The sequence below is a fragment of the Phoca vitulina genome, unplaced genomic scaffold (assembly GCF_004348235.1).
Source record: "Phoca vitulina isolate PV1807 unplaced genomic scaffold, GSC_HSeal_1.0 scaffold4, whole genome shotgun sequence".
Lineage (NCBI taxonomy): Eukaryota > Metazoa > Chordata > Mammalia > Carnivora > Phocidae > Phoca > Phoca vitulina.
Window position 1 is genome coordinate 74,414,168 of NW_022589707.1, and position 26,359 is coordinate 74,440,526.

Sequence of the window (26,359 nt, forward strand, 5' to 3'; positions counted from 1 at the left end):
ATAAAACACAAGACAGAATGTGGCCCATTTTCCCTGTGAGAAGCTTTTTAGTAGGACTAGTGCTCTCTGCAATAAGCGAATCCTTGCTAAAGAAAGAAGGATTACTAACAGTATGTCTCCTAATAAAAAGGAAAAATCCTTAAGCTCTAGACTGAAGTTCTGCTACTGTAAAGGATGAAACTAAGTATCTTTTTTGCTTTTCCCCATATGGGCTTAAAAACTTAGCCTAGGAGAAAGTGGTCATGATTGAATTCAGAAAGCATATGCCGGAAGAACATAGAGATTCAGATGATAGAATACTTCTTACAGAAAACTAGGGTAAATGTTTTGTGACACGGCAAGAACCACACAAAGCACAGGAATTTGAAGAAGAACATATTTTAATGGTTGAGACCATTCTGAGGTGACTGTGAAAGCAAGAGCTATTACAAATAACCGTTAACGCATATTCTATTCTTGATAATCTTTCATACAATAATTCCTTTATTATCATTTACATCTCTTAATACCTAGCACAGCATTCTGAAGGTGCCAAGCATAAGTTCTATGTAACTGAGTAGAAAGGTCACAATCTATTCACTGCCAGAAGAGCTGCAGAACATGGAAGATGATAAGGTCCTTAAACACGAAGAGCCAAAATGTGCTAAAAAGGATGTCCATTTGCATAATCAGTGACAAAATATATCGTTATACAGTAAGGAAATGGTTACAACGCCTGCTGTTGCTGTACAAAGGATTCCACAGAAAGAGAACCTTGAGTAGTATATAATTTTACTTTCCATTCTTAAATGTCTTTCAAAAGAGTCGGTGCTCATGATCTGTGATGTACTGACAGCCCTGGGGTTGGTCTATTGCAACTGAACAGGGACACTGATGTTTTTCCCTTGACAGAGAAGACAGGAGTTCAGGGTTCAAGTTTTGTTGAGAATGTCCACTCTGCTGAATTTGCCACCAGGGAACCAGTTAGTACCCAATAAGAACAGTTGGTTCATGTCTGAGCCAGGTCTACAGAAACTGAAATCAATTCGATTGTGCACATGATGAATTTTAAAAGGTTCCAGTTTTGTGTTCAAAGTGTGGATTTTACCAACATCTTAAAATCCTTTAGAAATGTGCTGCTGCTTAGTGCAAAAAAAAAAAAAGAAAGAAAAACGTCACCATTTCTTTGACCAGAAGATTAGGTGTGTTTTGTAAAAAGCATATTAAAATCTTCATTTTGTAGGCCAATAGTAACAAAGGTCCTGACGTAACTGGTACAGAAAGGTAAAAACTCATTCACGGCCTGAAAAATAGAAGAAATGTTACTACTTACCAGAAAGCAGTGGAAAAATAATACAGGTAATACTTATGGTCTATAGAGGCAAGATATCATACTTTCTATTATTTAGCCTAATTTTTCAAATGACAAAAGTTCTCAGATAGACGTTATGGATAAGGCTATACGTATTCCCAATCATGGAAGGCTACTTTCTGACTCTCAAGAATTAGCCAGATAAAGAGTGGTAGCTAATTAAACCACTTGCTGCTGTCCCTTCAGGCCATCTTTCATTTAGAGGTGTATACACTATTTCTTTTGAAAGAACTATTGGCTTAATCTGTGATCCATTGAGTAAAACCACATGTAAACTCCACCATCTTTATTCCCTCTTATACATCTTATTTTTTCAACTGTTTTCAAATCTACCCAAAGACGTAATTTTTATAATATTCAAAACTGATGCTTAAGGAAATTTCCATCTTCCGTGATTTTTCTAGAACTAGTAATCTGCAAAGAAAAATTTTCTTCTCTTACAAAGAAATAGTTTTAAAAAAGCAGTAACAGTCATGTTCAAGCAAAACTAACATACTTGCTGACAAAGACACTCTGGAAAGCTTTCACTTTTAGTCATGTATGGACTGAAGAAATTTGACATTCAGGGCTCATTAAGCGCTGATGAAATTTATCATGTAATTGTACTAGAGAATACAGAAACAAAATTATACTTTTTGAAAAGTATGCTTTCCCACTAGAACAAGTTTTTTTGCAGTAATTTGGCTTTTTAGTGGATAATCTTTTATGTAAATTGTCATATGAATATCTTTGTCTAATCACAACTTATTTTTTACTGTGCTGATAGGTTTTAAAGTGATGCAATATGTCCTTTATTTTAATGTGAATGTGTTAGTTATCATTTTGAATATTCTGTCCAAATAGATTGTAGGCAGAGTCGTCTGGTCTACTTCCTAGTGAGTAAATAGTGGCTGAAGTGATCAGAAAAAGATTCGGCTGCTTCTTTAGACACAAGTTGTGAATCTTACACAAAAATATTGGACTGGAAATTCCACTGTATTATTTATCAATCAATTTGATTCACATTTTAAAAATGAACAATTCTGCACTGTTATAATTTTCTGGAATGTCTTCAGAATTCTGTGACTATTGGAAACTCATGAAATTTTATTAGGGATTAATTTGATAATCCATGAAAACTGTTTAGCATAATCTTGGCACAAAGTAAAAGCTCCGTAGTTATTGGTGGCAACTCCAGAATTTCTATATAAGACAGCTTAGGGTCAGCAGTCTGATTTGAAGTAATGTAATAAGACTTGTTTTGAAGTTGTGATTGTCAAAGTGAGCATATTGCTTTTATTTAGGTTGTATTTTGTTGCTTTTGTTTTGAAGTGCTTGGGAAGAGAGGCTGGTGGAAACATGTGGGGAAGTGGAAGAAATATTTGGGGAAATGGAAAAATTCTCCCCTAGAGGCCACACCAATGCCACCCATGATGATTAAAGACTTCAATTTAGGGAAGATAGGGTCAGGCTTTCATTCCTATTTATGAACAAGGGGGCATCGGCACTAATATCTAAAACACAGAGGTCTGAACTACTCTACAATTTTTCCAAAACTCAAATCTTGCCCACATTTAACAGATTTTTCCTCTAAACGGAGTAATTTAGTTCTGCTGTGTTGAACACTATTTTTTCCTTTCTCTTGTACTGTTATATTCAAATTCAAAGCATGCATTTTAATCATATATTGGGGTTTCCACAGTAAACATCTAGGGTGCACACCCTAACTTTAGACCGGCATGTCTATATGCAGCAATTCTGTTTCTATTTTAACATGTTTTATTCATTTTACTTCAGTGTTTTTTAATAGCATATTTTTCTTCTATTTCTATTCTTTCGTAATGAGTTTTTAGTTTTTATCATTTTATTTGTCCCCTTAAGAATTTCAATCTTGCAGAACATTCTCTAGGCAATGATATATTAATGACTTGTGACTTTTATAATTAGCAAGAAATCAAGAAATGAAGTCAGAATAAAGCTATATTCATACTAACTTTTCAAAGGTGATAATTTCATCTTTTATTTCATTCCTTCTAGAACTTAAGATGTAATGTAGATAGGCCACATTTACTTGTTCAATCTGCATTTGTGTTTTAATTTAGACATCTCAAAACTTGGAGGATATAGTAAAAATGATAGTAGTAGGCTAGACAAGTCTAGAAATGTTTGCAGCCTAATTTATAACCCCTCTTTGGTAAAACGAAAACAAGTAATATGTAAACTAATGTTATTGAAGCAATATATAATTTTTGATATATACTTACTTATTTCACTTTCTTTGATCTGCATGCACAGTATGAAATCATAAAAGCAACAAACATCACCACACCAACACTGAGTAGGATAATTTCTACCAGACCAAGGAGGTTTATTTTTCCAGTCACTTGTTTTCTGAACTTTTCTGCCTTCTCATCACCAATGGTACCAGTCTGTAATCAGATGAATAATTAGCATTATTTGAGTAGATTAGTGGAGCAAAACACTTACAACCTTCCACTTACATATCACTCTTTTCTCCAAACACTTGGATAGGTATTAGTCATTTGTATCTTGAAGACAAGCCAATAGAATTCACTTTGCATGTCAAAGAAAGCAATAAATGCCAAGGAAGAATACTTAGTGAAATATAATCCCCCTCCCTTTGAACATGTTAAATAGCACTATTGAACATACTAAGTCCACAATTTTCTAACAGATGTTTCCTATTGACAGAGGGAAGTGGCAAGGGTCAACAGTTTCAATCCCTCTCAAGTTTTATGTACTGCATTTCCTAATTCTGGGGCTAATTAATTCCATGGTTTATACTACAAATATCTCATCAGGCAATAGGATAGACTGCCTACACCTACTCCAACCAGGTCTTTATAAGATTGGTTGACTTTTATTAGCACTGTCATATTCCCCAAGTCTTGAGTTATTTGGAGTTACATGTACATATGACTCTTTCCTAAAACAAGCACCACAGCAAGAAAAAGTGCTTCAAAAGATGCATTTTGAAAATAATCAAAAATGATAGAAAGTGCTTTGACTTTCTAAAAGAAAAACACTGAAAATTAACACAAACTTGATATTTATGTGTGCTTGGGTTTTCTCAAAAAGGTATAATATATATACTCACCTATATAGGCAATGAAAACATATACAACTTCAAATACTATACATACATTTTCAGTTTTGAGACACCAAAAGCTTTTTTTATATACATGGAAGTTTACTGACTGCTTTTAATGACTGAGAGACTAAAAAAAATATATACTAACCTCATTAAGCCAAAGAATAGGCACAAAATAGTTTCGCTTCAGACCCTTTAATGCCCTGTAATATACATTAAATTATGAAAATACATATTAATATATTACCATATACAACAGAAATTTCAGTAAGTACTAGTGTAAATATATGTTCAGAAGCAACTTGGTTAAGTTCCTTGACTTTTGTTCCCTGTAATAAATCATTTAAATGTTAATGTGACTGTTTTTCAGACACCTTTCACTCTTACAAACCTTTCTAATACTGATTTCTAATTAGACTGACTTTTTCTAAGCACAGATTTTCCCTTTCCTCAAATTCTACTCAGGAAAGTAAAATAGGAATTCCAGAAACTGGTCATAGAAATATTTGGACAGCTAACAAAATGATACCACCAAATACTCAAAACATTCTCAAATATGTGTAACTATCATTTCAATAAACACTAGATATGATTCTGTTACAAATAAAAATTATAAGCATTTAATGATTAATGACCTTAAGCCAAAGAGAAGTTGAAATTTTTTATTCTTTCCACTTACTGTAATAGACTAACTCATGTTCTTATAAGAAAATACTAAAAATCAGGTAACCATTAAACTTGTTCAAGAGACTCACTCAATTTTTTTTGCTGGCTTGACCAATATGTTGATTTGCAGCCGTTTTGCAAATCTTAAAGTGAATCCAGTTATCTAAAAAGAGAACAAACTAGTTACTATAAAAAAAAAATCCCAAAATTTTATTGTTATATAGAATTTAAGATGAAACTGTACTACTTGAAACTTGTGAAATTGACATATAACTATAATTACATGTGTACACGCAGGTATGCATATGTATGCATGTACACGCACACACAATCTCTTTGCCCAACCAAATATCAGGGTTTTAGTTAGATTTGTGATATCTACAGAAATTGGTTTTGGGTAATTAACAAAATACTGCAACGCTGAGCTCATATAGATTCCTGAACTATGCATCATCAAATGTATATTCACTCAGAATTGACGTATCATCAGTTTAATTATAATACTAGTTCTATCATTATTTAAACTGACACACAACCACTAAAATTTTGCTATTTTATTTAACTTTTGAAGAGGAAAATATTAATAAAACTTTAAACTGTTGAGTTATAGGAATTTTTGATTTTTCTTGACACTAAGTATAATAGATATTGCCCCCAAATCACATATATCCATAAAATCTTTTAATTCCTCATAATACGTAGTATCTCTTCAGGCAAGCGATATTTACACTTCAGAGAAAAAGAAAGAGAGGGTGTGAGTAAAGAGAGGGGCAGAGGGAGAGAATCTTCAAGCAGACTCCCCACTGAGCACCGAGGCAGGCTTGAACTCTGGACCCATGAGATTATGACCTGAGCTGAAACCAAGATTCCGAGGCTTAAAGGGCTGAGCCACCCAGGTGCCCCATAAATTGCTGTTTTATGCTTATTTTATACATATCGTTTTAAGCCAATTAGACTCATTCCCATCATTGATATTCCTGACTTATGAACCACTGAAAGGCTATAAAGTTCCATAAGCTGAAAAACTAAAGTTTAATGACCTTGATATTTCATGAACAACAATAGAGAGAAATCAATGTAATTTTCACTGAAATAAAAGTAGTAACTTATCAAGATTGTGATTCAATAAATGTGATTAACAAAAAGGAGAGAATTTATTTTTTCTTTCAATTTAATGAAACAAATCACATCAATAATATATTTGCTTACAGGTTCAACATCTAAGTATGTGCTATGTTCGTCTTCATTTGGACTTAAGCCTTCAATAGGTTCTCCAATATCAGGACTTGCATGTAGAAAATGAGGAAGTGAAATGTACACAGGTTTTCCTGAAAACAAGTTTTAAGAAATAATTGGGGATGAATCATTTTCCTCATTTCACATACCACTCAGAAAATATTTCCTTGAAAATAAAACTCTTTAAATAAAAAAAAGGCATAGCTGGGCTTGAACACTGACTGGGGAAGAAATTATAGGAGCTGATCACTACTGTACAAAAATAAAATACAAATCTCTGCATCATCCTAGTCAGTTAATGTCTAGTGTCTATTGTTCTTCCTTAGGTGTTAATGTTCAATATGTAAAGTTGAGCTGCTGAGCACAAAATTTCAACCATTATGTTTATGTTTCAGGCAGTACTATATCTGTGAACTGAGAATTAAGAGGTTTCTTTTCCTCATTCACATTCATCCCAATATGAAGGAAGTGAGCTAAATAAGAGAGACTCCAAGTTATATTTAAGTCAATTCTTGTTTCAAAGACACACTGAAAATATATTTTTATTAACCAATTTCTAGGGAAGAAAAATGAAGATGGGTAAGTTGAGATGCTCAAAGTAGTCTAGGAGTTATTTTTTCTCTTACCAGATATCTGAAAGGAGCACAGGAATGGTTACAAAACAACATCCAATCAGTACTTAATATCAAAAATATACAATGAATTCATAGAGCTCAAAAAAAAAAAAATACAAAAACACCACATAACCCATTTAAAAAAATGGGCTGAGGACCTAAACAGATATTTTCCAAAGTAGCAGGGAAAATATCAGTATGGTTTTACCTAATAATAACTAAGTTTCACAACACTGGAACACGATTGGGACCTGAAAAACAAAGCAAAATCAAAACAATGCTTTTCTACCACCACACTTACTTCCTGGCCTTATTGCTTTTTGTTTAGATTTTAAATTTTTGGTGGAAAGGAATCTTGGGTAAAGAATACTGCAAATTGTATCATGGACTGTGATACTGAGAACATTTACTCACCTTCTTTGCATTTCCCAATGTCTAGCACACCATATGATGTACAATTATTTGAGACAACTTTTTCTGTGCAGAAACAATGGTTATCTGGATTTTGAAGTGGAGATGCAAAGGCCATGGATGGAAGAACAAATCTATAGACAGGGATTCCTTTCAGATTAATTTCGGTTCCAAACACAGCATAGATGGACCTAAACACAGATAAGAAAGTGCTTTATTCCAGGAAACTGAACTACAGTCTGGAGATTTTTTTTTCTCTTATTTTTAGATTTATATTCTTGCTTTAACTTAGAAAAATTGGATTGAATACTCTTGCTAGAATTTTAAATTCTCATTTAATTCACAGGAAAAAAAATTCTTGTGAAATTTCAAGGCATGCCAGGACATAATACCTGAGTATGAACTATTTTTACCTTTACTCTCAAAAGTTTCCAAGGGCAATTTTTGCTTGTGAACTACCATGGGAATTTATACCAAAGACATTTCTCATAGTTAATTTCCTTGATAGATCAAATATTCATATGACTTCCCTCAAATCTTTTATTTGTGCCCACTTTAAATGAAATACAATGAAAATTTCTTTCTTTCAGAACTTAATCCTGGAGCGAAAGGCCAAGTACTCACTGGGGCATGTGCATGTGAGTTCTTGATACATATATATATATATGTATATATATATCAAGAACTCACATGTATATATATATGTGTATATATATATATCATTATTTACTGAGTGCCCGCATCATTTACTGAGTACTCACCAACACCTAGGCAATGTGCTGGGCTCAATACATATTCTAATCCCCACATAACCCTAAGTAAAGAAACACTGCTCCCTTCAATTTTACAGGTAAGGAAAATATTGAGATATTTCAAAGGTTTGCCCATAATTTCATCTTCAGGAACAGGGCTAGGACTCAAGTGGACTGATGTGGGCTCTAATGCTTGTATGATATCTGCTGGGTGCCATCAATTTTAAGAGGCTGTAGTACAAGAGCTCATGAACATAGTTCTGTGTTAATGGCATCCTCTTCTCGGGACCTCATTAGAAAGATGGGCATGCCCTTCTAGACATGACTGTTATTGAAAATAGTCTAGTGTAGTTAAAAAAAAAATAAATAAGGAAAAATAGGTCTTACTTAAAAATGAGAAAAAATAATTTGTATAATGTATCTGATCCTTCTGCAACCTTCAATTTTTATAAAAGTTATTAAGCACATCATGAATACCATATCGTATTTATTCTGAATAAATCAAGAAAAATTTCCCTATGTGTACTTTTTTCCCCTCAGATAACATCATTATTAAGTATGAGCTTTAGGTCTCTGTTTTGTCACTTGGGGGAAAAAATTCTGACTCCCACAACTACATTGTTGTCTTGGTCTTACCTGCAAATGTCAGAGGAAAAGAAACGCAATATTCGCGTCTTCTCAACAAAAGGTGGAAATGAGGCTGCATCTGTTTAAAAATCAAGCCAGTGACAAGGGATTAGATGTAACGTGTATCCTAGAAAAAATCTAGAAATCTCTATGCCAGTATGATCAATAGAAATATAGGGCAAACTGTATATGTAATTTTTAAATTCTTTAGTAGCCACATTTTTTTAGAAAGTAAAAAGAAACGGGTGTATTTGATTTAACCCAATACATCTCAAATGCCATCATTTCAACATGTAATCGATATAAAAATTAACAAAATCCAATGTGTATTTTATATTTACAGCACATTTCAATTCATAATTCCATTAAGCACACTTTTCTTAATTTCTTTCCATAATATCAGCATGTGCCTAACAGTTATCCTATTCAATAAGTCCGTATACTATATATATACTCATTGGTATTTAATTTCATATTAAATCTTCCCACTCCTTAAAAATAAATAAAAGTTACAAAAATAATGGCAAAATTACATGTTAAAATTGTGATTATATTTGTTTTTGAAATCCCCCACCCCATCAGTAGGTGATACTCTTCTTACTATGAAGTTTCTTACTATGAAGTTCCCTTAGGACTTCTGTTAGATTTATGTTTTTTTTTTTTTAATTTTTTATTGTGTTAATCACCATACATTACATCATTAGTTTTTTGATGTAGTGTTCCATGATTCATTGTTGGTGTATAACACCCAGTGCTCCATGCAGTGTGTGCCCTCTTTAATACCCATCACCAGGCTAACCCATCCCCCCACCGCCCTCCCCTCTAGAACCCTCAGTTTGTTTCTCAGAGTCCATAGTCTCTCATGGTTCCTCTCCCCCTCTGATTGTTCTTATTTTAGAGAGTGATTCATTCGTCTGTCCTAATGACTGATTAATATTTTAAAAATCACTTATTAGAGTTCTCTCATTAACCAGACTTTCCTCCAAATGCTTGGAAAACATATCCATCACACACTGGATATATGAAGAAATAACTAAATAACTCCTGCATTTGCTTCTCCAGTTAGTATCACTAAAATGAGCCATACCATTGAATGTGTTTGTTGAAAACAGGAAGACCCATCCTTTAATTATGCATTCTGGGTTCTTTTTCTGGTTAAATGTCTCAACCTTGTGATCTTGTTACATTTCACTTATACTCTTGTGATGAGTGAAATATAATAGAAGATCACAGTGAACTTGATTCTGGCATTGAGAGTACTAGATCTTCAAGGTTGGCTTGAACTCCCCAGAGAGGTCACTCAATGGACCTTGTCTACAGCTGCCTTCCCAACACCATAAGCATTAAAGGAAAAGAATACATTTAAAAGCTTTAAGACTCATTATCTGATATATCATTGAAGATTATGCCATAATTATTCCCAATTACCAGGGAAATAACTTACAAGATTGCTGACTTTTTTTTTTAAAGTTCAAATGTATATCAGTATTTTCATTTTATGTCTCTTCTTACTGTAGAAGGTATAGGTTTTAAATCTTTTCTGTTTTGTCGGTCATTTTTCCCCAGTGCCATAAACCAAGAATCCCTCACAGAGATCACATCAGAGTCCCCTGCCCTGTCCAAACCACCTCTAAGTCTAATTTGTTTTCCTATTTTCTTCTTAGATACCTTTAAATTTATGCCTGATGCTCATGTATTTATCATTTTGTGATTAATGAATCCTTTACCTCTCCTTTTATAACTTACCTTTGGACAGAATTTTTTAATTTTTTTTTCTTAAATCCATAAAGAATCCTTTACTATTTAGGAGCAGTACAATATATTTCTCTGTATCTAAGGTCTGAAATATTATTCTTATATAATTACGGGAGTGAGTAGCATTAGGACACTTGGCAATTTATTTGCAGAAATGCTTTACTTAGGGCTTGAAATTTGGTACAAAGCAAACTCAACAAGGTTTTTCCTGTTCTTTTTCTATAAGACAGTGGTAACAAAATTAAATAGATGTATGAAACTCAACAATACCTTTGGAAAAATAAATATTCCCTGTGTTTCCTTTTTATTCCATACCCTTTACATAACTTTGTATTTAACTGTCTTCCTCTTTAGTATATTGTTTTCCCACAGGGCACCGCCTCACCAACTTTGGAAACCTCATGCTTGTTCTCTGCTTCTGCATTGCTGAGAGTTCTCCTCATCTCAGCTTTTAATTACCTCATGGTATTCGAATCCCATTTGCTTTTTAAAACCTTAATTCTTAAACTAATAGGTCTACCTGTGCTTTGCTTTTGCTTTTCTTCAAGGAGACTGAGCAGCCAGATCTAAGCCCGCTGCAAAATCTCAGTTCATACTACTTTTTTTTCCCCACTTCTAATTCAGAATGGTCATTTTTGCACCCGTTTTTCATGGTTAGTAGACATCTAACCTTAAGTTTTTGTTCTTTTTTCTTTCACTCTGACCACCTTATTCAAAAGAGACAGCTCTGTCTTGCAACTTCATGGATTCTACCTCAGCTTGAAATCCCACTTGGAAGTATGTTTTACCTTTTGTAATTACCTTCATTTTTTAAAAAACTTTGTTATGTTAGTCACCATACATTACATCATTAGTTTTTGATGTAGTGTTCCATGATTCGTTGTTTGTGCATAACACCCAGTGCTCCATGCAGTGCATGCCCTCTTTAATACCCATCACCAGGCTAACCCATACCCCCACCCCCCATCCCCCTCCCCTCTAGAACCCTCAGTCTGTTTCTCAGAGTCCATAGTCTCTCATGGTTCGTCTCCCCCTCCGATTCCCCCCCTTCATTCTTCCCCTCCTGCTATCTTCTTCTTCTTCTTTTTTTTAACATGTAATGTATTAGTTTCAAATTCTGTCAATTTTAAATTATCTGTATATTATTTATAAAATATGTGAATAGTAACTACTTCTCTAGGTTTTTATTTCTTTTTTAACCCTTTACTTCTGTTGCCATGAAGGTAGTTCATGAAGTTGAGCTTTTATATAACAAATGTTTCCCTAGTCATGCAAGAAAGGCTAATCCTCAAGGATAATCTTCAGAAATCCCATCACATTAGACAAACATTTGCTAAGCCTATGTAACAATAGAGATTCTGAATTTTGTTGCAGGGCTATAAAGATAGGTAAATGCCTACCCTTAACTTTCAGAACATTGTAGGTACAGTGGTGGAATTTGTGCGAGAGAGGGAGGCGGGTTCATTGTGATTATTACCACGAAACAAATGCCCTTACCTGTACCATTAATCATGTCACAATAACTTGGCCAATAGGTGAGATTCCTGAGGAATAAGAAGAAAGGAAATGAACAAACATTCTCTTTTCTAGAGCACCTTTCTCACGTTACTTTATCTATTATGATTCAGTACTTCTGCTAAAATAATAAAGACTAGATGTGTGACAAATGCTAAGTTGAAGAAATGTTCTAAATCATTGAGCCCATGTTTTGTTTGAAGGTTCCATCTTACTGAGATCAATTAAGGGCCCAATACCATTAAGTGGCCAGATTATATAATAAAAATTGCCAAATGTTAATTCAAAACAACAGAATAGAGCACATTTCTGAAGAAAGAAAATGAAGAAACTCATCAGAAATTTAGATCTCTACCTAGGGGAGAATTTTTTTTTTTCCCCATTGGGAGAAATGGACCACTTGGTAGTATGTTGAGTGTTCAAAATAAATAGGAGAAAAATAATAAGTGGTTAACTGATGTAAGCTCAGTCTGAGGGAGAAGAAAAGAAAAGCAGATGTTGAAGAGGAGAAAAAAGCAGATATTGAAGAGAAGAGACTGGAAACATGCAGATCATCAATTTATACTTTTCTCCCTTTTAAGGCTTGCAGAAGCTGGCATTCAAGTAGGACAGAGTTGATTAATTTCTACTCTGGTATCTAAGTAAGATACATGTATATATATCTGGAAGCAATACAAACAATAGTAGTAATAGTTTCTCTGTATCCTCAGCCACTTTTTGGTGATGGAAAACCTGTCTTTTTCCCACTGTTAACATATCATCCAGTGACATGTCAAGGCAAACTGTTGCTTCTTTTTTTCAACAGAATAAGCTTGGCAATCATGCTCAGTCTTGCCCTGATCAGTTAAATGGATCTTGTCATAATCTCAAAATGATGTGGAATTCTCACTCCGATTAGAAACACTTAGCATCTCTCCTCAAAATGTCTCTGTAATATTGAAATGGCAGATATGCTCATGTTCTTCAATGTACAGTGATGCTATTTCCCCCGAAATAAGCATTAAGACGTGTTTGTTTTCTTCCGCTAGACTTTTCTATAGAAAGATGTAGAGTCTGTGGAATCTGTAGAAGAAGAAGTACCACCTTAGTGAATGTGTAAGGGCTACATGCAATTTTTAAATAGGGACTCAGTGTGAGGCAGTGATTACTTATATTAATAAAAACATTTCATCTCTGTCAATTTTGACTATTGTATTATTTACCAGGAAATAACTGATCTAAAGCACATTTATTAACTTCGATTAGAAAAGGACTATCTGGGGCGCCTGGGTGGCTCAGTCGTTAAGCGTCTGCCTTCGGCTCAGGTCATGATCCCAGAGTCCTGGGATGGAGCCCCGCATCGGGCTCCTTGCTCAGCGGGAAGCCTGCTTCTCCCTCTCCCAGTCCCCCTGCTTGTGTTCTCTCTCTCTCTGTGTCTCTCTCTGTCAAATAAATAAATAAAATCTTTAAAAAAAAAAAAAAAAAAAAAAAAAAGAAAAGGACTATCTTCTCTGACACTTATTAAGATTCTTCCTATTTTTTACACATAGGATTATTATGTATACTCCAGATGAATAGTCAGGAGGTAGGGAAAAAAAGCAAATCATGACTATATGAACCTATCTCATTCTATTACTACTTCAAAGGAGGCACAGTCTTTATTTTCAAGTTTAATATGCCCATTTTAGAACCGTACGTGAAGTACTAATTCCATTTTTGCACTGATAAAGGTTTAAAAATGCTGATTTATCAATATAGAAAATTATTTCAAAACATTTGCATGGATTCATTAAGTTTTCATCTTTATAGACACATGACGTCATGCCGTGAAATGAACAATTTTTATTTGATAGGCTTCATAACAAAAGTACAACACACCCAGCAGGTTATGTTTTTCTAGCTGCTAGTTGATCGGCTGACGTATCGATTTTGTTCCTTTCCTTTGTGGTCACGTAACTGTAGGGACGTCCTGCAGTGCTGGCCATGCAGCACAGATGGAACTATAAACTATTTCCATCTTTGGATTTCTTTATGTAAGAGAACCTGTGCATGAAGGTAAACCAAATTCTCAAGTGGGGCTGATATTCAGCAGCTATGCACTAGGGGGACCAGCTGTCACAACTGAAGTGTTAACACCTGGCAGAACAAGACTGTCCAGGGCTGAGATACAGGCAGATCTGGACCACGGCTGGCGCCTGGGCCTTACCAGTTGTTAAACCAATACCGGGCCTGCCTCAGAGTGCACACACTTTATCTGGACACTCACCTTTTACCTTTGTAAGTGTCAATTATGGCAACTTGGCTTACGTTGTCTTTCCCACTGAAAACCGTATAAACTCCATCTGCGGTGTTGTTGTACTGAAAAGATAGGTACAAGAAGAAATTACTTCTAGGACAAGCCATATTTTCCAAGTTATAAAATATGTAACTCACGTTTGTGTTTTTCAGATCCTGGTGGTTCATAATTATATGGTTGGAAATATATATGCAAGGAAATTTTAAAAGTATTGGTCTTGAACATTTTAAAAAGACAGACTATAAAAAGCACTTAGAAATAAGTGCCAAAGGTTGAGGCAAAGGAAGAAAAGCCAGTATCAGAAGTTGACATGATCCAAATTCTAGTGCTCTTTGTCCTAGCTAAGCCAGTAGGCAGTTTTGATCACTACTCCTATTATATTGAGGTGAGGGGATATTAAAAAATACTTCTATAAATAGGAGAACAAGGACAGACTTCCAGAGGTATTCCAAATGTTATGGTCTTTTTTTTTTCTTTCTAAATGTTATGATCTTTAATAAGTAGATACTAAAAATTAGACCTACAGAATTAAAAACAGAATTAGCCAAGGAAGGAGTTACGAGTTTTTGAGTTAAAAAAAAAATAGTAACTGAATCTCTGATCCTTTACGGCTTTCTGCATTCATATTTATTGACCTATAGCCTTGCGATCCTAAACACTATCTAAAACTAAAATAACAATGAATTGGAGAATCTAACTAATATCACAGAGAGTGCCAAATAAGTCACAGTCAAAATTCCAATTCAACAGTTAGCTTGTCCTATTTATAATTCAAAACCTTAAGCTATAACTAAGTGCATTGCCGAGTTCGCCTTTTCTGTAATCTGCAAACTGCTATTTCATGACAAACTGCATTAAAATAGGACGTTGCTGATTTATCCGTCCCAATGTGTGCAAATTTAGGCTTTTAAATTTATATTAACAAATTTCCAAGAGGTCTGGAGAAGGAGGAATGATAAGTGAATCCATTTAACACAAATAAAAATATGGTATTAAACTTGATTTTTTGAGAAGGGAAATCAAACCAAAAATAGAATTCAAAGCCTTATTGGCTTACGACTTATTGTAGACAATTTTGTATTTTTCAAAGAATGGAAACCTAAGTAAATCTCAGCTTCATTTTAAATTTAATTGTTAAATTTAGATGAATAAAGTTTTCCAACCAGAAAGCTGAAGCCATGTGAGAGATTTTAAAAAATTAGGATATTTATTTCCAGATCAGAAATCATGTAAACACACTAAATTATAAAATTATAAATTGCCAATGCCATATTTATCCAATTAAAGTATGAAAAAAATCAACATTCATATTTGAGTACTCACAGGATAAAACACACCAACTGTCGTAGTAATAGGATATGGAACCAAACTCAAGAACGGATCCTTATAGCCCCACAAGAGCTCTCTCACAGTTCTTTTTTGAAACATAGAAGATTTTGACTTTTTGATAAGTGAATTGAGTACCACTTGAACAAATGCATTTGGATAGAGATGGGGTGCAGCCTACAAAAAAAAGCCACTGTTTGAGACATCAATTTTAGTACCTATTTAGTATCTAACAAATAGATGGATTAAATACTAGAATTAAGTTCAATGGGGGAAAAAACCTAACTGTATCTTTAAAATTATTACCCAATCTTGCCAGGACAAAAAATGTAATTTGTCTAATCCCTAGATGATTACATTTCCCTGCCTCAGTGCAGGTCACAAGGAGACATTTAAAGTTAGACCCTATCTTTTTTAATGATATACTTTTTTTTTTTTTTTGAGATTCAGTTTTTTTGTTGTTGTTTTATTATGTTATGTTAATCACCATACATTACATCATTAATTTTTGATGTAGTGTTCCATGATTCATTGTTTGCGTATAACACCCAGTGCTCCATGCAGAACGTGCCCTCTTTAACACCCATCACCAGGCTAACCCATCCCCCCACCCCCCTTCTCTCTAGAACCCTCAGTTTGTTTCTCAGAGTCCACAGTGATATACTTTAAGTGGTCTTCCAATTCCGTTGTTCTGATTTTGTCTTCTTTCCAAATGACCTTAACTCCATTCAAAATAATGACATAGGAATGTATTTTTATAAAAATGACAAGATAAAGAGTATCTGATGATAGTTCTAATTGTGAGATTAACTATAGTCGGTTCTAGAGTATTTCAAAACAAATAATTTTATTGTTTATCTAGTCTACTCACTGCTACAGCCAGATTGAGAACGGTCAGAGTGTCATTCTCTGTTCCAACGGAAAGCGAAGGTTCGAAGATGGCACCATTGGGCTGGACAAAAGAGACTGTGTGGCTCTCAGAGTCATGGGTTATATTTTCTTTAGCTAGATAACGAACTCTGAAAAACAAACCAATAAAATTCAGAATAATTGCCTCAAGTGAACAGGTCTCCAATGCCATTCATTCAGGTAACAAATAATTTTTGAGTATATAGAATATGTCAGAAATTATGCTACCCAATTGGTTTAAAATGATAAATAAGCCAATGCTGGGTCTTGGGCAAATTAGAGAAGGGGATCTTAAATCTGCATAGATGGGAGAAGTAATAGGTGTTATTAAAAGAGTTTTCACAGAATCCATGGGAAAACCCAGAACAGATACAAATCCAGGTTTAGGATGATCATGGTGGGAGAAAGGGTCAAGATACAATTTGGTAGCAATTCCACATAAGTGGTCTGACAAATAGAAGTTAAATTAGGAGAAACGGTAAAAAGCCCCATCGTGTATTGTTAAAAACGCAAATTGTTGAATTTGTTTGGATTGTAGAATGAGATTAAAGAGAATGGTGGGAAATAAAGCCATCAAAATAAGCAAGATCTCAAACATAAAAGGGTTGCATCCTATGCTCTAGTATTTAGCCTTCATCCTGAGGGTAAGGAGGAGACAGTAGGAAGGTTCCCGTCAGGGAATATTAAGAGTCCCTTTTCTTATATTAGAAAGAATGCTCAACATACGTAGCCTATCCAGCACTGGCTTTTACATATTTTCCAGTACTTTAATGAGAATGAAAGATAACTAATGCAATAAATTTCCATTTTACAGGCCAGTTCCCCTCCCCACTCCTGCTATATATTAAATACTTATTAGTTCTAAGCTCTTGGCTGTAAAATCTCTAGGCTAAAAAGTACCAACTACTTTTTAGGAACATGGTGAAGGATGATTATTATAAAAAAAAATCTTTTGCAAGTACAGGATATTTATTGAGACAAAATAAGGTATCATTCATTGCATTACCATATATGTGAATGTCTATACATGAGACAAGTAGATAGCTAAGGTAAAGACTGAAAAAACATGGGACTAAAAAAAAATGTAAAAACAAAAGATACAACAATTCACTCAAGTATAATAAAAATGTAAATTCCTGGGGGCGCCTGGGTGGCTCATTTGGTTGGGGACCAGACTCTTGATGTCGGCTGGGGTCGTGGTCTCAGGGTGGTGGGATCCAGTCCCAGGCTGGGCTCCATGCTCAGCATGGAGTCCCCTCAAGATTCTCTCGCTTCCTCTCCCCCTGCCCTTGCTCATGCTTATGCATGCACACTCTCTTACTCTATAAATAAATAAATAATAAATAAATAAATAAAATCTTTTAAAAAAAGGAAATTCCTGTAGGATAGGAATTATGGGTGTTTTGTATCCCCAAGCACTGTGCCTGGCACATGGTGAGTTATTGATAAATAATTTTTGGATGAATAAATTAACCAATGGATCACATTTTTTCAAAAGAGTTCAGAGTAAGATGGAAAGATAATTTATTTTTAACATAATTTTGTCAACAGTTTATTATTTATTCTTCTTGGAGTACTGTAGACGTACCAGGAATATACAAATCTGAAGCAGCATCCAGGACAGTCTATTACTAGTCAACTACTAATTTCTTTTATGTAATTATATCTTAAAATTAGACAACTTGCTATTAACATTTAGAATTGGAGCACTTTAATTTTCAGGAAGACCTATGTATGTGTAATAATTGAAACAATAGCAACATAAGTGACCCAGATTCTAGCTTACTTAAGTTGTACTAACATCATCATACCAGTAGATGGCACTAAGAGAAAAATCCTTTGCACCGAGGCCTGTGTTTAGGATGTGCATTTAGAAAGAGAACGTAATTGCTCACTTCTTTTGTTTAAAAAACAGAATGTATACAGGTTTTGCAAAGTGTTAGTTAATAAGGTCAAAGGGAGAAATTTGCCTTAGATTTTTCCCCAGATTGCTTTCTTTGTACTCCTGCCAAAGCAAAGTAACTTAAAAACAACAATAAGAAAGAATAATGTTGGATCGAAGAAAATTCTCAAGGAATTACTGAGTCTTCATAGAGACAATGAAATTGTAATACATATAATTAAGATCTCAATCCAGGCAATTTCATGCTTTGACCCGTATTATACCTTGTCAATCAAAGTTTCACTGAACTCACGTTAGCAGACATCAGCCAAATGAACCTGTGGTTCTGAGGAGGGACATCTTTCTACCCTTCCAGTTTCAACTGCGTTCAGGGTATAATTTATGTGGAGGCAAGTTCGCCTCAACCTATCAGCTGTTAGGAAGACTCTGAAATTAACTTTTTCTGAAAGGTAACCAATTGTTTTCCCATTGTTTAAGGCATCCAAACAGACACTAATGGTTCCATTTTGGTGACATCATAAGCCAGGATGACCCCTAGTTGATTAGAAATCCTTTTAACATTGTTATATAAATGGGCATTTATTGTTTATAAACTTCAGCTGCAAATCCAGCTTCACTAATTCAACCTTGCCCTCACTGCCTCTCCAAGTAAATCAAGTTTATCTAACCCTTCTGCCCCTTGGAGAGATAGATTAAAGTCTCTAAAAAGGAAATATGTATTAGCTGTCACCTATCAGAGCAGGACTCGGGCTGGATTCAGTATTATGTTTATATTTCTCCACATCTCAAGTAATATCCTTAAAAATGAAAAAGTGACCCTCCCCCAAACAAAAAAACAGAAAAGTTCTCAAATTCTAATAAATATTTGCTTTCCTCACATGTATTCAGTTCACTCAGGTTATAATTTTTTAAATAATTTTTCTTAGATTTTCATTAGCTCACATGTGAATTCTAGATTTTCATAGGTATGCATCATTGTTACAGTATTTTGGGGGGAACAAACTACTCATATAGACTTTTGATAATAACATGAGAACTCTAAGACCATGAAAAAATGAAAATATTTTCCAAGATTTTTTTTTTTTTTGGTAACAATGAAAACCAAGTGTTTTTCAATAGCACTGTGAATCGTCACAGACATGTGCGCAGAGACGAGAGTCTTGGGGACAATGGCTAGGACAGAAGAGTCACCAAGGCCCTCGGCAGCATATATATCATGTGCTAGGGCAGCAGACACTACCTTCACAAGGGCCATTATGTTAGATTTTGAGTGTGAGTTGTCAATCTAAAAACATATTAATGTGTGAAGAAATAAATTCTATAATTATGGACTAAAACAGATAAGATACTAAAACTATGAATTTTAAGAAATCATTGTAAATATGAAATTTTGTGATAAGAATTGATTGTGCTATGTAACGAGTTATAATTATCCTTGAAGGAAAATCACACATTTGTATAACAAATGATACAGCAGGACTTAACTATGTTCCCACATGGATATCATAAATGTATTCCTTATCCTGGTGATGGTTAGTGCCTTTAGCACCTCAGTTCCCCACCCCCAATTTTCCTGCCTTGATAGTTGGAAAAAACACATAGTGTGTAATTTAAATCAGAAAAAAAAAAAAAAACATTCAAAAATCTAGGAGTCACCAGTTCCCAGGTCTGCGTGAACATGGAGAAATCACTTCACTTCCCCTGGTGTCAGTTTTTTTAGTTTACAAAATGAGAAGTTCTGGCTAATCATTCCCCCTCTAGTTCTAATATCCGAAGATTCTATTCAAAAGGGTGTTAAACTATTAGAGAATATAAGATATAGGAGTAACATCTTCAGTCTCAGTCCTGGAGAAACAGAAGGATGAAATCACTAAATCAAGACAAATACCCGTCTGACATGGAAATTAGTTTCAGCAGAAATCCTTGACATATACTGTAGTTACATAAAATCAGTTTAATGCTGTGGTTTTTAAAACTGGATATGTACTGGAACCACCCAGAGGGTCTGTAAAAACTCAGTGCTGGGCTCCAACCTAAGAGTCTGCCTCATTTGACCTGGGGTGAGATCTGAGAGTTCACATTTCTACCATGTTCCCCGGTGAGGCTGCTGCTGCTGAGGTGGGAACCACACTTCGAGAACCACCGGTATAATGTATACAGTCAATTTTTGGATTTTAAAATACTCTGCTTTTTAAAATTCTGATAAATTTTTCCTACTAAGCGTGCATATTTCAGAGTTGCCGAGAATATGAGTCACAAGTGCAAAACACCTATAACTTCAATGTAGGGCAGTTATTTGATGCTGCCAAATTTCTAATAAAATCTGTATATCTTAGAATCATTAAATCCTTAGATTGGGATTCTCTATAGGCAGAAACAAAGTATTTCATTATGCCTTACTGGAAAAAATAATACGTACATCTGAAAACAAGGTCATTTTGCAAATGGAAATCTTTTCAGAAATACAAATGGTCGAGGAAAGAACGCCGCTTATTTGTGGGGACTCACCTGTATGTGTAAGGACCCCTCTGTTTAACCTTGATTCTACTGCTGTTCACAACCACTTCCTGTGGGTTTTGCACGTCAAAGATCCAGAACTGTCTATAAACTTCTGTGCCTGTTTTAACCCAATTCTGAAAGGCAATTGTACCTTCTTCGAGGACAACTTGCTATGAAAAAGAAAACAAGTTTGCGTTATTTCTTTGTAGTAAATATGGGCACTTCTGGGCGTTGAGAACTTTTGGTTAGCCCCTGCAAGGGCCAAGCTCAAGGACCTTGCTCAGGAGAACTTTTGCAAACTTGCCATACAATTGCAACAGACATGTTTTCAACAAATTATTATAGCAACCTCTTTTAGTCAACCTCTTATAAAGGGAATCAGTGTGTGACGCTGCAGACATGGCTGGTGAGCTGAGGCCAGTGGTTGGCAAGCTTTAGAGTGACCCTCGGGTAATATTGCAACAGTTATAACACAACTTATTAAGCAAATTTTATTAAACCTCTTCCAAAAGGTTATCGGCTTGAACATTAACTTCTCTTCTGCCCTCAGTTAGGCTGAGGAGACAAAACAGAAAAACCGAGAAAAATCTGGCAGCATTGAAAGCTTTAACTTTTCTTCAAAAGTTGTACACTTCAGAGGAGGATCACTTAACATTTATTAAATTAAGAAAAAGGAAAAGCTTCTCGATGAAAAACACAAATTTGACTTCTCTTCAAAATCTTCAATCCTGGGGCACCTAGTTGGCGTAGTCGATTAAGCGTCCAACTCTTGATTTTGGTTCAGGTCATGCTTTCAGAGTCGTCAGATGGAGCCCTGAGTAGGGCTCCGCACTGGGTGTGGAGCCTGCTTAAGATTTTCTCCCTCCCCATGCCCCCTCCCCCACTGCTCATTCACTTTCTCTCTTTTTTCTCTCTCAAAATCCTTCTCAATCCCTAACTCAATATATTTGTGGCAACTGAATAGGACACGTTTCCAAAAGCTACAACAGTCTAACATTATTAAGTTACTACTTTTAGAATAAAAGGATGAAATAAGGAAGTTGTCTTACTTTTATTTTGTGGAATTCATTACAAATCATCAATGCCCCATGTAGTGAAGATAAACAAGTGGAAAAAGTACCAATGACAGAATCACAAAACTCTGTATTAGAAATCTGGTCCCCTGTTTGAGGTGCTGTGAGACCTCAAATGGAAAGTCACCAAACCCCTCAGGGTCAATTTCAGTATCTATTAATTGAAGGAGTTATAGATGCTCCCCCAGTTTCTGTCCATGGCTTTCACTCTCTGAGCCAAAAGTCTGTAAAGCTATGGTAACCAGAGCAAACAAAGGTGATTTGGTAGCAGGCAGTATTCCCAATTAAGTACCTTGGGAAGAGTGCCCACAATGGAAAGCTCCATCTTGGTGTTTGAGGAAGAGGAAGAAAAGTATTTCACAGAAAATGAGCCCAAACAGACCCATGAATACAGGAACAATCTGACCTATTTGTTTCCCTCACCAGGAAGCATCAATTCATAGAATGATGAATTGGGAAAGGACACCAAACATTATCACATTTTCTAGGCGAGCACACTGAGGCTCTGAGGAACGATGTGGCTGGCCCACGAGTACTCCAAGAGCAGCAGAACCATCATGAAAATGCTAGTCTCTGACTCTTAGACTAGTCCTCTTTTACACCATGCTCTTATGGTCTTTTCTTTTTTTTTTCCCCTGTCACCTCTGCACTTAGTTGGTAGAAGTCAAACTAAGTTTCATATCTTCAGGATACATTACTTATTGCTTAATGCAGAGAATAAGGAAATTCCTCAGAGAAGAACAGGGCACCAAGCTAAAATGCTATTACAAAACCCCATGCTCTTGCAATGCATTTTCACTGGGCTCACTGGAGCTGCTAAAACGATGTTAGACCAGTACTTTTTACAACAACTTGTCCTTGAAAAACTTTTCATTAGCTCCCCAAAAGTCTTATTTCCAATACTAACAAGCTCAATATTAAGACACAGTTACACGCAGATGAAGTATGATGGCTATTCTTCTAAATGTAAAGGTGTCTGATGAGGGTGTTGAAGCCGAAAGCTATGATAATGTACCAGTTTCAAGAGACTGTATGAGAAGAAAATACACATGAACATACACATTACTGCTCCTTCACTATAAGAATCTTAAGGACTAATGCAATAGCAATTATCATATAACTCTTAAGGCACACATTTTACTTTAGTTCTTAATGAAAGAAACTCAATAAATATTTACAGAATTGAAAAGGAACTGTGATGGAAGGTACTTGTCGGGGCAGAAAATCTCCCTAACTCTAAGGTATGTGCATTTAATATCAAAAGACTATCTGTGTATCATGCCTTTCTTCTAAAGGCCAGGACTCACTCTGCCTTATTTGTTGATCGGGAGATTTTTTTTTTTTTTAATGGGAAAGTTGAAACACAAAAAACTGAAATGAGTGCACTGAATTATCAGCTGTTAGAGTTAGGGTCATCTAACCCCATCTCTATTTTTTTTCGGTGGTAGAAATGAGTCCTAGAGAAAACAGATGTCTGACTCAATATTACGTGACAATATAGTAGCAGGTAATAGAGAAATCAGGTCTTCTTACTCCAATCTTGTGTAGTTTCCATAATGCCATGGTTTGATCAGAGACAAAGAGAAAAAATCTTGAAACAGTCAAAATAGGAATGCGTTTCTTCTGATCCTAAGACTATTCTATGTAGTAGTTTAGAAATTGTATAGCCACTCCTTGAATACCAAGACCAAATATGCCACGAGTGCCCTTTAATTTTAAAAGGAACAAAGGTTTTTATGTTATTTGTGACCTTAAAAGGCCTAGATTTTAAGTTGGATTTGGGCTATCTAGCCTATTTTGCAAATCTTTCACTATATTTGAAGTATAGAGTCAATAATGATGTGCATGAAAAAATAATTTAATAATTTTAATTCCTCTCACTTGGCTGATGTGTCCATCAGCATCTGTCCCTGACCTTAAGCATACAGTCTATCCAACCCCAGTACTGGCTGGATTCCGACATGATGACTCTCCTATGGCAAGGACTCCAGCTGGGTTGAAAGCTATTGACATTGTAACTTCTATTTTGCTACATTAATTTGAAAGCAGATGTCTGAACAGCAATATCTTCCATCTAGTTACATACCCACTTGATTATTGCTATTCCAGGAAAACAGTGCTCATCACCAACCCTGGCAACTTTGGTGTAATTATTAAAATGCCCTTGATATCCTTCTATGTGTGGAGTATGTAGAGTACCAATGTAGAAAATATGTTGTCAAGGATCTTATAAAGTACTAACAGAATTATGTGTAGATTTTAATCTATGACTTAGATTCCCATATCTTGTCCCCACGCTGAACAAGTATAGTGGCTTCTTCCAACAAAGCAGAGTGAAGTGTTTAAGAATGACACTGAATCCTATGGGTTTAGTCCCCAGTTTGGTCCTGTGCTAACCACTGAAACTTAGGCAAGTTATTTAATTTCTTTATACCTCAGTTTCCTTATCTGTAAAATGGGGGTAAAAACAATAGTATTAGGTTGAAGCACACGAAATTAGTATTTTTTGAAATTCAACATAAGTTGAATATGGTTTAGTTGAATATTTATCCTCCTGGTTACAGAGATGAATAAATGTGAGCACTTAGAACAGTGTTTGCACATAGCTAGCAAGCATTCAGTAAATGTTAGCTGTTATTCTCATACAGGTCCTATCCACCCTTTGGAGGGAGAATTCTAACATCATTTACTCTCCAAAGTGCTTGAATTGTTTCATTCATAGCATTTTCTGTCTCAATCAGTCATGTGCCGATAACTCACATAGTATTCTCTGACACTTCTTTTTCTGGTATTTAGTCATTTTAAAATTTACTCTCACCGCAGCGACATTAAAACTTCCTTAAAATGCAGAAACATACTGAAAATAGTCTTCACCATCTACCACAATTTGTTCCATTTAGGACAAGACATTTCCTCACACGCAAGAAGATCTGTGCATTCTGCAAGCGTCTACGCACGCATGTGTGTGTTCGCGTGTGCACAAAAATGCACTGAATTATGGTATATAGCGGTAGCTGTGCTGACAAAGAACAGCTTCAGCGTCAAGTCATCGATTAAAACCCAGGATAAGATTTGGTGAAACCCAGGAAATTAGCCTCCGAAACCTGATGTGAGAACTTAATATGGGAGGTTGTGCATTCGGCATGAGTACTAAATTATGTTGATATGTTGACACAATTTGGACAGGAGGAAGAAAATTATATACACGTACCTGCTGTTTCTTGAAACACTGGTTTTAAGTAATTTTATTATTGCAGTTAAAATGCAAATGTATGAGTGTTTAATCCATTTTTATACCTCTACTTTAATTTAAAATTTACTTTGCACTCTTTCATGTTCATGTTTATGTTCTCATATACTGTCATTAACATAAAACGATTTCTACAAATCATTTTTTCATACTTGGAAATACTATAAGCTGATATTACAAAAGTAATATAAATATTATATTATTTAAAATATGGACTATTGAGTCAAAGATGGGCTATTAAACAAATAATTATTTCAATTTATTTTATCTGAAGGCATGTCTTACAAACTACTAATGGATTGTTCTTTTCAAGAATAGGGAAAAGAAATGATGGTATAATTGAGCGATGGTATAATTTAACAGTCTTTTAGGAGGAAAGGAAAAGCTTTAATTTCCTTCTTGGTGTTCTATACTTAATATCATAGGGAAATTAAGATTTATTTAAAATTACCAATGTTCTGCAAAATTCATGAGATACTTATCAAGTGATATTAACAATGTCAAGTAACAAATTATCTTTTGTAAATGCTGGCAGAACTTTGACCTTTTTCCAAAGTGCTGTGGTAGCTTCCACATTTGTGACATCTGATGCCATTGACTTTATCTACGTAAGATTGTATAAACCTGCTGGCTCCACAGAACTCTCTTAGGAATCAGAGTCAAAAATACCGGTCAGAAAGTGTTCAGCTATAATCTATAAAAAGCATGAAGTCCCTAGAAAACATCCCTTAGAAATAGCGTAAAATGAATGTGTGTGTATATATACATGCACACACTTATATATAAAAGAAGTAAAATTTCTGGACTATTATAGACCATATCAAGTGCTGTGATAGCTAAGTGATATCACAGAAGAGAACACCCTGTTCCAGCTCCACTTTATAAATGAGATAACAGCATGGGATGATTTTCTGATCTTTTTCAAGTAAGCACTTTAATTTTTTTAAAGGGTGCTTGTATGCAGGTAATAACTTTCCCAATTTGCTGTTAGTCAATTAAATGAAGAAAGTAAACTTCAGTGAGTTTCAGTGGTAAACGAAAACCAGAACTAAAATGTTTATATGTTTGCAAAATAACAGCTTTAACCTAAGTGCTCCTGAGGCAGG

General features: G+C 34.9%; 1 protein-coding gene across 5 annotated transcripts in view; it reads right to left on the reverse strand.

Annotated features, from left to right (window-relative positions):
• Positions 1-362: 362 nt before the first annotated feature.
• Positions 363-26,359, reverse strand: part of CD36 (CD36 molecule) — a 53,268-nt gene continuing 27,271 nt past the window's right edge. For all 5 annotated transcript variants that reach the window (XM_032402289.1, XM_032402287.1, XM_032402285.1 and 2 more), the window contains 12 exons: positions 20,940-21,100; positions 16,491-16,638; positions 15,617-15,796; positions 14,264-14,355; positions 12,001-12,047; positions 8,758-8,827; positions 7,373-7,560; positions 6,318-6,436; positions 5,198-5,271; positions 4,591-4,645; positions 3,595-3,759; positions 363-1,282 (listed from right to left, as the gene is read on the reverse strand). In XM_032402289.1, coding sequence (XP_032258180.1) covers positions 3,595-3,759; positions 4,591-4,645; positions 5,198-5,271; positions 6,318-6,436; positions 7,373-7,560; positions 8,758-8,827; positions 12,001-12,047; positions 14,264-14,355; positions 15,617-15,796; positions 16,491-16,638; positions 20,940-21,100 — 1,299 coding nt within the window. In that variant the 3' untranslated portion in view covers positions 363-1,282. The remainder of the gene's footprint in view (positions 1,283-3,594; positions 3,760-4,590; positions 4,646-5,197; positions 5,272-6,317; positions 6,437-7,372; positions 7,561-8,757; positions 8,828-12,000; positions 12,048-14,263; positions 14,356-15,616; positions 15,797-16,490; positions 16,639-20,939; positions 21,101-26,359) is intronic.